This window comes from Ciona intestinalis, unplaced genomic scaffold (assembly GCF_000224145.3).
Source record: "Ciona intestinalis unplaced genomic scaffold, KH HT000047.2, whole genome shotgun sequence".
Lineage (NCBI taxonomy): Eukaryota > Metazoa > Chordata > Ascidiacea > Phlebobranchia > Cionidae > Ciona > Ciona intestinalis.
In genome coordinates, this window is record NW_004190369.2 from 196,519 (window position 1) to 210,495 (window position 13,977).

Genomic DNA, 13,977 nt, shown 5'->3' on the forward strand with positions numbered 1-13,977 from the left:
CATTAGTGATCACTGGGTAAGAACAACTTAGTGTCTTGCCCAAGGACACATACGCCCACAATAGTAGCAACGGGGGACGGGGGTATTCCTTTAGCTAGTGGCCACCTAAAAGTTTGGTTTCAAAATGTTCTGTAGGCCTAACTGATACCTGCTGTCTAATTATGTTTGCCAAAAAGTCGGGCGTTTGTGTTAAAACTTAACTTTGAAAATGTGCGAAAACATGCTTCGTCACCGTTATTCGCCTTTATGGTTAACGATTCATAATGTCACAATCGCGGTTACAAGCTGGCGCGCTAACCACTTCGCCAGACCTGTTGTTTGTTTGATGTTGTGTTTTAACTTTCCCATATCACGGCAGATCCACCCTGGTATTTAACAACTTAGCGCCGATGCTTCTTTTAATTGTAACCTAGTACCTTAATACGAAGTCTACTGCAGCTTACCTGCAACCAACCTACAAACTATACAAACATGGTATCTGGAGAATCGTATGACAACTCTAAAATCTATTTTCAGGTGTCGAAGAGCTTATTATTTAAACAAAAACTTTATTAAAACAATGGCAACAGAAGCAAAGAAAGAAGAACCTCATGATTTTCGTCGGTTGCACAGTTACCCGCTGATACGGCACACAGATATGCCTGAAGAGATGAGAGTGGAAGCCATGGAGTTGTGTGTGACAGCATGCGAGAAGTTTAGCACTAACAACGAAAATGCTGCCAAAATGATTAAAGAAAACATGGACAAAAAATTTGGCTCATCATGGCATGCTGTAGTAGGGGAAGGGTTCGGTTTTGAAATCACTCATGAAATGAAAAATATACTTTACATGTTCTTTGCTGGCAACATGGCGATCTGTGTTTGGAAATGTTCATGATTGAAGTTAAATTTTGCATCTGCTGCAGCAACGCTTAAATTCTTTGTTTGGTTTTGTTTTCTGTTGTGTTATCATCAAGTTTTAATAATCTGCGATTTTAAGTTGTTTTTTTTTTTGTATTTTATTACCATACCTTTCTTTGGTATCAATTTGGAGATTTTTTTACAAACCAAAGTACATTTTTAATTTTTAAAAATTTAACTTTTCTTTTATTCTTTTTTAAAAATATTATATATATACTCATTCTATGTGTTTATTTTTAGATTTCATTTTTTTATTAATATATTATTGTATATTCTTCTAAACACCATGTCAGATGAAGAGGATATTGAAGAACCGATCCAGAAAGTTCGAAGCAAGCGAATATTCTTCAACAATGTTGATACTTATACCGGAAAAAATATTGGCCAGGTTAGATTAACTTTGCACTGGTGTTTCACGTTGCGTTCCGTAATTGTGTATATAGTTTATACGACATACACAGTGGGTTGTTTTGCTGTGATGACAGCCCCCTTATTCGCAAACACACAACCAGCAAGAAAGAGACATGTCATAATATAACAATTGGGAGGTATATGCCCACTGCGTATAACCAACCACGAGATCAAAACATTGTCTATAAGGGTCATATTTTTAAGCTCTGCCTTGACTTAGGCAATAAAACAGCTTTTTTAATAATGTAACATTAGTTTTAATTCACTATGTAAAGTAGAATAGCTATTAGTGTACACAATCAATAATGTGATTGTTCTAATGTGTCAGAGACAAATGTTGACTGGGCGTAAATATCTTTATGGCAGTTCCCTTTTGAATGTGCTGGTTGTGCCACAGGTCATACTTATACATGTTTATTATAAAATGGTAGATCTTATTTCTTATTTCTTAATCTTGTGATCTTAAACAAGATACCGTATCAAATCAAGATTTGTTACATAGCTTTAATCCAAACTTTTTTATTAGTATTCCTGCTATGCCACCCTGAAGACAGTTGTAACTCACCTAGTTACTTGTCGTTGCCATTTAAAGATATAAAAGTTGCATTAAATGCAGTTTGGCTGTTTTAATGAGCCAACTCTGGCCTAAATACTCAAGAACCTCATATAGAATATATAAACAATATATTTTTACGTTCCTCTTGCAGTACCTTGGTCAATGTGTGGTTGGAGCATCACTTGAAGATGCAGAGGAAGAAGGAGAGGATGATGCGGGATCAGTGAGGTCTGCAGCATCTCATAAGGAAGGATCGTACAGAGTGATCGGGACTCTAAAAGATCCAAACGGCAAACCCCCTTCTAATATAGCAGAGATTGTAAATGTAAGTTTTGTGTGTTGTCTGCAGTTGAGATTGGAATCTCACTCACATTGTAATTGGTTGTTATGAACAAATGTAGAGGTTGTTCTATAAAATGGAGACTTGTTTTGCTTCAATAAAATACAACTAAGGTGAGACGTGAAACTTTTACTAATTAGCAATAGTTCATAGTAAAGTGTATTGTAAAATTGAAGTGTAAAAAAACAAAGAAACACAATTTAATAAAAAATCTCTGTCATAAAATCTTGATCATTTTGGCCAAAATATATATTTCTGAGTATCCCGACTTCTTACTATTCAGTACAATACACGTGAGGAGTTGCTTGAAAAACTACTTGAGTGTGACATCATAATATACAATATCAACGATGATATGGCTGCAATAGATGAAGCTGTATGGTCAGTGTCTTCATTACATACAGAGATTGAACATTTTGATGGACCTAAGATGTTTATCTTGCTCTCATCTGTTCTAACATGGGCAAAGAGCAAACCATTGGACCCGGTACGTCATGCTGTAATAGTGTGTTGAAAAAACTAAAAACCTTCTTCATTTGCACTTTTACAGTAAAAATTAACACACTTTTACTTTTTACCATTTTTTTGCTTAAGCAACGATTTAGGTTTCTACATATCCAAAGTATATTTTGTTGGGTAATTTTTTAACCGTTTGGCTTAGATTCCAACTCTAATTCACATGTCATCCATTCAATAATTCTTTTTTTCACAATTATTTTTAGATTACACCCCTCAATTACCACATCAGTAATAATCTGCTAGTTCAGTCGGTCTTTTCCCTATCTTTTCTATCACTCATTTTATCCGTCGTGGTGTACAAAATTAAAATAATATGATGCATGTGGCTAATAATTTATCACTTATTCTGTCTGATTCTTGCCTCCACACAGGATGACCCTGAGATCCCATTCACAGAGGATGATTATAGAAGAAGGAAACCTCACCCTAACTTTAAGGAACACATCAGTGCAGAGAAGATTGTCATCAAATTTGGAAAGACTGTAAGTTGTTTTATAATTTGTAATTAAATGAGAGGTTGAGACTGTCAGGTCTATGCATTAATACTTTGCTGTATAACTTAATAAATACTAGATTCAGTGCTACTCTGATGACATATTAGATTTCTGCTGTGTTTAAATGATAATGTCAGAAAATCTAAAAAGCTTTTCTGACAAAATGTTTTTTGTGCTGATATTTCATTCGCAATATTTTTCATCATGGTGAACAAACTTCTTTTTCAGAACAAGCAGAAGTTCCAGACCTATGTTGTGGCATCAGGGCTCACTTATGGGATGGGTGAAAATATATTTCACTTTCTATACAAGGTATTGGCATTGCAATTATACTTCACTAACTACCATACAAAGTCACCATACAGATTTTCTATACTGTGTATAGCGGGGATTCCTTTACCATTTACAAATATAGTTTAACGTAGTTTAAAACTGTAATGGTCAAAACTAAGATGGATTAGCAGGATGTAAGTAAGGGCTTTATTCTTATTATCTGCAGCCTTTATGCTCTATTGCGTATGCATACGGTATAGAAACAAAACAAATATCATTTTTATAATCCAGAGCTGAAGTTTCAAGCCCTACTGTATATATATATATATGAATGAGTGACCACTTGAATAACTTGCTTAATAATTACAGACAGCTTGGCTTGGTGAAGCTTCTGCTCTTCAATGTTTTGGCACTGGTACCAACATTGTGCCAACTATTCATATCAAAGATTTAGCCAGGTAAACTACTTTATAGCTCAATAATTTAGAACTGACTAAGTTGGCTTGGGTATAGGTAAATAAATGAATATTACTTTTCCCAATTTTTCTTTCAGCATCGGGCATCGACAGTCATTTTAACATAGGTTTTCTCTTATGTCCGTTTACGAGTTACCATCTATGTAACTTTGTGAGTGATTACCTTTTTGTGTTTAGTGTTCTACAAAATATTCTTGATGGCAAACCAAAAACAAGATATTTGGTAGCCGTGGATGATTCCCAAAACTCACTTGAGGAAATTGTTCGAGTAAGTTGTTGTATTTTAACCTTAGTTATGCTAATCATTGTAAAACAGAAAAAGACCTCATACAAAACATAAACTCTTATCCATCTTATTTTCAAATCTTTATATTACTGTAAATCTTGTTTCTGATTTTTCAGTTTTAAAAGAAATAAACAAAGAAAAAATCTTCTGGATAAAATAATGCACATCTATTGTTTAAAAACTGTAATCAATGCAACCTAACTGAATGGTATATTTACATAAGATGTGTATTTATTGTAGTTTTAATTATGCCTACAACGTAAAGGTAAATGTTTAAGCATGTATCTGCGTTTATATATTCTAACTATCTCAGTGCATCAGTTATTACCTTGGTACTGGAAAAATACGCAAAATTGCCAAAGAGGATTTTGATTACATGCGACAAGTATATATTATTGCTGTGGTGCTAATAATACTAACAACTTAATTTTTACACTACTTAACTACTTACAACATGTTTTTGCTCTAACCCATTAAAATTTGGTTTTAAACTACTAAATTTAGTGGGTTTATGTGTTACTTGTTTTGTTGTTTATCATACAGTTTGCTGAATTATGTTTTCTTTGCGGTTCTGGTTGTAATGTTTGTTCTCTATAAGCTACACATGTTTTTATGTAACCTTGCACAAGACACCAAAACCATGATGCCTGGCATATGGTCGACAAACATCAGTCTTTTATTTTCGCAAACCAAACAATTGCCAGAAGATCCCTTATAGACTTAACTCAGCATATATGTTTATTTTTTAGATTGTGAGCTCAAAATCAGGTACAGGCAAAGTAGAACACATTTCTAAAGAAGACGCTTTGCTTATCAAAGACCTTAAGGTAGCTGGAGATACTTTTTTATAAGGACTAGTGTTTACTGATGGGATGAGTTGTCAAAATTGTGTATAATAATCACTCACAAAGTTACTTATAGTGTAAGTTTCAAGCGGGAACGAGATGTTTAAAAGAAAACTCCTGTATTATAACAACTTTCCCTCCCACACAAGGATAAATAGGTGACATTCATTCTTTCATTCATAAGTTCATTTACTGTTTAGTGCCCCACTACAAGATTATTGATTAATAATTTATGTTTATTCTACATGATGTGTATGAAACAGAAGGCCCATATTAGGGGGAAGTGAACTGAATAAATTGCTTATTTATAAAATTATCACCATCTATATAACTTCATAGCAAAGTGAGTTTGACTCCCTTCTTGTGAACCTACACATGGAAGCGATGTTCGTGAAGGAATCCATGAGTGTACGGTGGGTGGCTGAAACAGGAATGGTCGATGCCATTGATCGAATTATTAAGGAGTATAAGGAGACAAGAGGATTGCTTGTAAGTTGTGGTGGTTCGGGAGAATGTAAAGATTATAATAGTTGTTTAAGGTTTTGTGTCTTTAGGAGATAAATATAATGGTATATTGACATATTCAATAAGTTCCATGTTTATTCTACTTTAATACGTGTTTAAAGTGTTGTGTTCTTAAGGTAATAAATACAATAGGAAATGCATTTTTAACAGGGGTGAAAATACAATATTTTTGTTCTGTGTTTAAAACCTTTACTGTATGTATATTTCAATAGTAAGCATTAGGTGTATGAATTCACCATGTATGTCTGGTGTATTAAAGACACCAACGTTATTACTTGACCGTGAGGGGTAAAAGAAACTGTACTTAATGTATTGCTCCGAAAGGGTCTACAACATTTTTTTTAGTCACTTTGTAGCATAAGACACACCAACTATCCTATATTCACTTAATCATGTGATATTCCCCCAGCCAATGAGAGCTTGCATCCTTGGTCCACCAGCCTCAGGAAAATCCACCATAGCAGCCGCTGTATGTAAACAATACAAGCTTCACCACATCACCATTAAGGATGTGATAGATGAAACATTGGAGAGATTGGAACAAAGTGCTGCAAGACTTGAACAGGTTGGTTATATCTATGGTGTTGCTGCCATAAATATTGTGAAACTAAAAGAGATTGTGGTTAGGAAATCAAAACTTGACGCTACAATAATTATTATCAGTGTGTTTATGTTTGTGCGAGGTCCTTAAGCGCAATTACTCCAACCCAGTGCTTCATTTTGGATGGTCTAAACTCGCACTCAAACATAAAATCCACCAAAAATAATCACTTACAAAGTTACATGTGTTGTAACTTACAACGGGCATGAGGTTTTTGTAACAGAACACCTGTGTTTTAAGGACTGTCATTGCCCCAACTTGCTCGTATAAACAAGGGAATAAATAAGTAAATCATTTATTTGCAATCATGCTATTGCCTATCAGTTATTTATATTTCCAAATTGTTTGCTACTTTTTGTTTTAATTTAAAATATTTAATTCCTAGTAACTTATAAACCAGCACATGGTGTATAGAATATGTTACCCATGTCAAAGCAACTGGTGTTGCCCTGCATTCATTCCTACATTTGTTTCTTCACAGAATTCATCCCATTTAACATAAACATGTATTCTACTAACATGAACATCCATGTGGTCTTTTACGTATTCTGTAGCACGCTATACCAGTTGTTAATGTTTTAATATTCGATACCCAGACTGGTAGTGCTGCTGAAGAAGAAGAGGAAGATGATGGAAAAGCTCAGGAAGATTCTGAGTTCCTGGAGCAAGTTAAAGAGGGCAGGGAGAACAATGGTGGGAGGATTGAAGATCAACATATCATCAGGTTCTTCAGAGAAAAGTTGAAATCAATGCCGTGCCAGAATCAAGGGTTTGTCCTCGATGGATTCCCGAAGACATACGAACAAGCTAAGGACTTGTTTGCATGTAAGAGACACTTGTTATTTACTTATTTAGCTGTTTAAACCAACTTATATTTTTTCTAAATCACTAGTCTCAAGTTTTGACGAAACTTTACCTATAATATTCCATAACTCTCTACTGTATCCTTGTCCATTCACTGCACGCTTAGTTCAGTTGTCATTGTGTGCAAATCATGATTATAATACTCTTGTTATAACACGGGTGTTCTGTTACTATATATGTGACTTTGTTGGTAATTATTCACTATATGGTTCATAACTTTAAATTACCCCTACCTCCACATCTGCCTCTAGTCCAGAGTATACATGCCCGAGGCCAACACCACTTCATTAACATTTGCTTTAATTAACCCAGTGGTTTTTATTGGTTGTCCAAATTATCAGCCCTACTTAAAAAGTTATTTACATTTAGTTATGTAATCGGAACAACTTTAATTATTACTCATAGTGGAAGACGAAGATGAAGGAGACGATCCACGCAGAGTGAGTTACGATTCTTCCATTATGCCGGAGGTTGTGATCGCACTGGATGCTGAGGATGACTTCCTGAAGCATCGTGTTATGAATCTTCCAGAAGAAGTTGTCCAGGTTAGATAATAATAGTAATCATATGTTTATCTTTGTGTATTTTTATTCATCTGTCTAAATAACTCAGCAGGTATAGGGAAAACAAATGTTTTTCGGTAAACTAAAGAAAAACTGGATCTTCAAATAGTTTAATGATTATTATTCTTGTACTTTTAACGGTGATTTCTGTGTTCAAATGATATATATTTAGCTACAGTTTGTAAAATGAAAACTTTGTGGTAAGGTATAACTCAACTGACCTATTGCGCATCATGTATGGTGGTTTTCGTCTCTTTGTGTCATTGTTTGTGAGCTGTATAAAACTTTGTTAGCGATATTTACTAATATTTGTACAGTAAGTTTAAAAACACACTCAAAGAAGTTTGAATTCACTTTTACTAAAATTGTTCCCCAACACCAGGGCACCCACAACACTGAGGAAGGTTTTCTACGTCGTCTACAAGAATACAGATCATCCAATCATATTGATGATACTGTGCTTAACTACTTTGACGAACTGGAAATTCACCCCGAACATATCGGTATGTCTCCACCATATTCTTTATAACAACTGCTAGAAACTACCAGCCTTGGATTTACCAATCCTGCTTTTCAACCATATTAATTCTGGCCCAAACACCTCACCCATACAAGAAGTAATAGAAGCGGTGTGCATATTGGTGGCACAAATATGAGTTAACTTAATGCAATAGTTTCGAAATAAGTCTGATTACCTCAGTAAAAAGATTCCACCATCCAAGCTTAGCATAAACTATGATATTTCTAGGATGTTAATGACAAGATAGACACCAACCATAAAGTAACAGCATACATAATAACAGTGTATAGAAACTAAACAATCAGGAATAATAACAGTATAAAGCATTAACAGCAGCATATATAAATGATGTTTTTCAGATGTGAATGATAAGACGGATATCAAGCATGAGGCGATCTTGGAAAAGATATCGACGATGATGGGAGAGGCGAGAAACTACGGTCCTACTCCTGAGGAGAAGGAAGAGATGGAGAGAGTCGCAGCCGAGGCGAGGATGAAGAAAGAGGCGGAGGAGAGGGAGATCAGGGAGAGACAAGAGGCTGAGGAAGCTGCGGTGATGAAGCAGAGGCAGGAGGAGTGGGTAAGGGAGTGTGGGGGTTGTTTATCAGCGAGTGGTGGGGTAACGAGAGTCCCTTCCGGCGCCAGGGCAAAGTGGTTTGCGCGCCTGCCTCTAACCCAGAGATAATGGGTTCAAGGCTCGTCGCTACTACCATTGTGGGCCTATGTGTCTTTGGGCAAGACACTTAAGGGCAATTGCTCCAACCCAGTGGTCACCAATGGGTTGTCCAAGTTATCAGCCATACATAAATAATGAAAAAATCCCCCAAAAATAATCACCCACACAGTAACATACATGGTTACTGGTAAGCTGGCAAGAGGTGTATTAACACCTGTGTTATAACGACGGTCGTTTTCCGCCCACAAGGGATATAGTAAGTTATGGTTATTCATTGATTCTGTTAACATAGGTGTTCTGTTTCATACATCAAGAATATTCCTTCTACACATATAATATATGAATTTATTGTTCGTTTGCTTTGTTGCTGTTGTTAATGTTTCATAATGTATGTAAGTCGTGTATGTAGGTGCACTCTCTAATCATGGTATTCTATGTTCTTCATCAATAGTGTTGCGTTTTCTGTATGTTCTCTTGTGTTTGACCTTGTTGGTCATTCATTCTTAACATGGCATTATGCTATAATGATGTTTTAATACAACCAACTACACTTTCTATTCTTCTTTCAAATCAAAAATTTTACTGTTACTTCTCTTTTTACGATTTTCGACTTTTATTACCACAACATAAGACACAAAATAAAGTCATTCCTATTTCCTTAGATGGAAAGATTAGAAGAGGTTCGTAGACAAGAGCGTGAAGTATTGGAGCAACAATCTATCCCACTGAGGAACTACCTGATGAAACACGTCATGCCAACATTGACTGATGGCCTCATACAGTGTTGCCAAGTAAGACCCGATGATCCAGTTGATTACTTGGTAAGTGACGTTGTATTTCTAATTATGAAACATTGTAGTGAAGATGTATTAACTTATATAGAGTACGACTGTATGTTTTGGGAGTTACAAAATCCAGAGTAGTAGCACAGTGGTTAAATAAATGGGTTAATTACACTCAAAACTTCATTTTTACAGATATTTCTGAATGGATTTGACATGTTAAAAAACTTATTAGATAGTGAATTAGACAATTTAAGCATGCTCTCTCTTTTAATATTTATTTTTTTACTCTTTTCAGGCGGAATTCCTCTTCCAGCAGAACCCACAAGTTGATTAGAAACATAAATACTCTATTTTTCATCATTTAGCTTTTCGTGTTTTATGCAGATTACATATATTGTAAGTTTTTATAAATTTTTGAGCACTTCAGTGATATTGCACGTTTGTATAAAAAGATAAAAGCAGCGCCCCACGTGGGGCTCGAACCCACGACCGTTGGATTAAGAGTCCAACGCTCTACCGACTGAGCTAGCAGGGCTGATGTTAATTTAACTCATATAGTCTAATTAAAAGCGACCCAGCCAACCCACTTGACTGGCAACTGTTGATATAGTATAAGATAACAACCATAGGTTTTATACGCGACGCTAATTACATTTCGTCAAGTACCTCAGTAAAGGAGGCTGTACACAGTATCCGTTGTGCTTTGCAAATTGTATGCGAACCCGTGAGGGAATTCACATACGACTTGGACGAAATAAAATATATAAATATCTATGAAGACAGTATACGGTGCAGGAAAACGGCATGGCGGTAAAAAATCTCGTTTGCAAGTTTGTAAGCACTAAACAACAAATACTCAAATATTTTTTTGGTGTTTATAACTATGTTCTATTCTTACCTTTCATTTACCAGCTATAAGTAAAAAAAAGAACATACTTTACTAGTACTACACTAATTTAGTTTTCCTGTTTACCAAGACCATGCTGATGCAAATCATATTTAATACACCAAATAGGTATTATGCTTTTTTTAATTTTCTTTTTACGGACCCCCATTTAAGGATAATCGGGAAAATAAGGTTACAGAATTATTCGACAGTAATATCACGACTTTATAAAACGCCCGTCAAAGCTGATTACTGTTTTTAAATATTAAAAAATATATGTAAAATAGAAACAGTATACTTTGAACAAATAAAAAAATGCGAATTAGTAAGGTGCTATTTTTTAATGCTCGCTAAATCATAGTAAAGCCGAAGATTTTTTTTAGTTTGCGTGTGCGAACAATTAAACTAGTTTCATAGCTTTATAAAACAACCTTGAATATTCCGTACAGTTTAATTTTGTCTCATAAAACTAGTTTTAGTTTTGCAAAAAAACACTAAGATTTCAGCATGACGAAAATAGGCAGGGGTGAGTATGACTTTAATTTGAGATAAACAACAACAAAAAATATCGGTTTAACGTTATATATATGAAGTTTACATGGCAAAGAAACTAGCAGCAGCCTGTTAAACTCAGTAGGTTAACTACAAGTTGCAGAATACTGCCAATGTAAATATATTTCAATTTAGAGTCCCATCTTCCCCCACATTGTAGTTTTGAATGTTTTCATTGCCAAACTTTGAAAGATTTGCTTTTAATTTAGTAATTTATACCTCAGGGGAGTTTCAACTATAAGATCCGATATAATAAAAAAATAATATTTTGAAAATATATTCGAAATTTGGTCGTTGTTATGGAATAATATAATGTATAGGTAACATGATAAAAACTATAGCAGTAGGGCAAGAAAAAGATTGTTTAGGCTTACAGTATTATTTCGTGTTATTTACGTATATTCCTATTTATAAATACACTTAATAATCAAAATTAACAATGATTTCAAACTGTCCCACCTTATCCTGTGTGTTTCAAATTTGTAAATTGTCACATGTTGTGCGGATCGCTAAATAACTCTACGTGTGTTTTATTATATTTTATTAAATTCAATTAATAAAGTAATGATAGTACTAATTCGTGGTATTACCCAAAAACCGTCATCTATTTTGATTTTGAAAATATTTGGCAATATGTGCTTAAGTGTCCCATCTTTCCCTCATTGTACTATACTTCACGCATTTCGAATTCCGCATGCGGCTTAATTTCCAGATACCGTGTACAGCTACCTTAAAGCATTGACATATTATAGAAATATGGCCAATTATTACTAATGTAAATTATTCGTTGCTCAAAACGGGTCGGTAAATCTGTAAGGTATCATATTCTGCAAGTTTTGGTTTAATTCGAAAACAGAACATCCGTGTTGTAACAACTTGGGTGTCCTTGTCGTGCGAGGATAAAAAACAAAGCCACAAATTTGTAGTTACTCGTAATCTGACGCGTGCTGTATGGCAAAACGTAACTGTCGTAGACTCGCCACGCGTGGATATATATTTATTCAAGTTTAAATTGTCGCATTCGATTTAACTTGTTCAGTTTTAAATATCATAGATTTAAAAATTTTGTGTAAAATGACAAATACCAAAATTAAATTTTCCACATAAACGAAAAATCGAAAATCGTGCTCTTATAGTTGCTGCAGCCCAAAATTCAAGCCCCACGTGGGGCTCGAGAGTCCAACGCTCTACCGACTGAGCTAGCAGGGCGGATAAAAGCTTCGATCACCCTAAGCTAAATGAAGCAAAGTTAACCCTTAAAGTCGAGTTGTTATTTCATCTGCATGCTATATCTGCAAGTGTAACTCCGTCCCCATTTCGCTTGGTCTCCATTGTAAAAGATAGGCGCACAGTAGCTTTAGGAGGTTTTAAGCTATGTATTTCAAAAAGTACACCAACTTTATTGGGCCAGTTTGGTTATTTGGTAGGTTAACGCTTACAGTTTAGCGCTAGAAAATTAAAATATTTAATAAATTTAATTAAAACGTTCAAATAAACGGTTTGTTAGAAATATATATATATATATATATTTGGAAATATTAAGTTTTCTTTATAAATATAAATTAAGTAAAAACACGAAAAAAAACTACACAAAAAAAACGAAGAAAAACCTACTTAGGATTCCATTGACTATACAACAGTTAACGGGAACGGCTGAAAGAAGGAGAGTGTATCAGCACTCTCCTTTGCCGACATTGAAGATACGCGTTCCATTTGTTTTTATTACATCCTTTTTCGTCGAACAGTTGTTCTTTGCTGATAGAGCGATTTTTTCCGCAATTATCGCAATTCTCATTTCATTTTTTAATCTTTTGATTAAAATCAAATCATATTATATATTTAGAATTTTTAGACTACATTTTTAGATTTAAAACCGAACAATTAGCGATTATTTAACGATTACTTTACTGTCTGTTTAAGGCGCCAGTTTGTGGTTAAAATTTACTTTAACATTGATTAATCAATTGTATTCGATACATTAATTCCAACTAAGCTTAGTCTCATAACCATAGTGCATAAAATCGTCCAATTAATGAGTAATTAATGATCATAACGATTTCGAGTCAAGTAAACTGCCATGCATCGGGAAACCGTTGGCAACAGAGTAATCGGTAACTTTTGGCTTTGTTTACGTTAGTGCGCAAATATAAATAAATAAAAAGGGCGCCGTGGCGTAGTGGTTAGCGTGCCTGCCTGTAACCAGAGATAACGGTTTCAAGGCTCGCCGCTCCTACCATTGTGGGCGTATGTGTCTTTGAGCAAGGCACTTAACGACAATTGCTCCAACCCAGTGGTCACTATAATGGGTTGTCAGACATACATAAAAAAATGAAAAAATCCAAAATATATAATCACCTACAAAGTTACATACATGGTAACTCGTAAGCTGGCACGTAGTAAGTTACATTCATTCATTCAAAAGTGTTTATATTATTATTCCCTATATCTCTTATTAAAAAAAATCCAAAAGAAATACGGCAGGCAAGGTTCGAACCCGGGATATTAGTCTTTCTCACAACGATTCACGCCTGACGCATCATAAACACTACTCTGATTTAATTAAACATTATATGATTAATACTTTTAACATTACTTAATTAGGCTACTGCGTGATTACGGTTTGTCCAAATTCACGTAAACAAACGTTTTTAAGCGACGACAATGTTAACCAGTGTAAGTTTACAATAAACACATGGTACAGGAGTTGTAGAAAGCGTATTTACACATATTCTTTGCCAATCACTCCATCCTCATACGACATAAGTTTCATTAGTTATAATACATGTATAAATACATTCTGCCTACTGCTCTACAGTCATCAATGGCGACTAGAACCCGTTTTGTTGGTTACTTCAGATTTGTTTTTGATCGAGCCCAGTCGACCTTTGTAGTAAAAGAATTAATT

The 13,977-nt window shown here is 34.7% G+C and overlaps 2 protein-coding genes and 1 non-coding gene across 4 annotated transcripts in view; 1 reads left to right on the plus strand and 2 right to left on the minus strand.

Annotated features, from left to right (window-relative positions):
* Positions 1 to 13,977, minus strand: part of LOC100175212 — a gene marked incomplete at its 3' end in the record, with an annotated part of 276,802 nt that overhangs the window by 196,443 nt on the left and 66,382 nt on the right. The window lies entirely within an intron of this gene.
* LOC100183643 (adenylate kinase 7) lies at positions 1,145 to 10,137 on the plus strand. 2 transcript variants are annotated; one of them, XM_009862809.2, is made up of 17 exons: positions 1,145 to 1,288; positions 2,019 to 2,192; positions 2,491 to 2,694; positions 3,098 to 3,208; positions 3,449 to 3,532; positions 3,863 to 3,951; positions 4,147 to 4,237; positions 4,569 to 4,640; positions 5,005 to 5,082; positions 5,440 to 5,589; positions 6,035 to 6,190; positions 6,823 to 7,051; positions 7,496 to 7,635; positions 8,036 to 8,156; positions 8,533 to 8,753; positions 9,512 to 9,670; positions 9,930 to 10,137. In XM_009862809.2, the coding sequence occupies exons 1-17, from the start codon at positions 1,187 to 1,189 to the stop codon at positions 9,966 to 9,968; spliced, it is 2,220 nt and encodes a 739-aa protein (XP_009861111.1). In that variant the 5' UTR covers positions 1,145 to 1,186; the 3' UTR covers positions 9,969 to 10,137. The 2 variants fall into 2 exon arrangements, with proteins under 2 accessions (XP_009861111.1, XP_018670747.1); XM_018815202.2 differs by lacking the exon at positions 4,569 to 4,640.
* trnak-cuu lies at positions 10,097 to 10,169 on the minus strand. Its single transcript has one exon. It is a non-coding gene; the product is annotated as a tRNA-Lys (tRNA).

Excerpts from the sequence above, each read along its gene's own strand:
- LOC100183643 (XM_009862809.2), top strand. The coding sequence starts at position 1,187 with ATGTCAGATGAAGAGGATATTGAAGAACCGATCCAGAAAGTTCGAAGC. Across the intron at positions 2,695-3,097 it reads AGAGCAAACCATTGGACCCG|GATGACCCTGAGATCCCATT; the intron begins GTACGTCATGCT and ends GCCTCCACACAG. Across the intron at positions 7,052-7,495 it reads AGCTAAGGACTTGTTTGCAT|TGGAAGACGAAGATGAAGGA; the intron begins GTAAGAGACACT and ends TATTACTCATAG.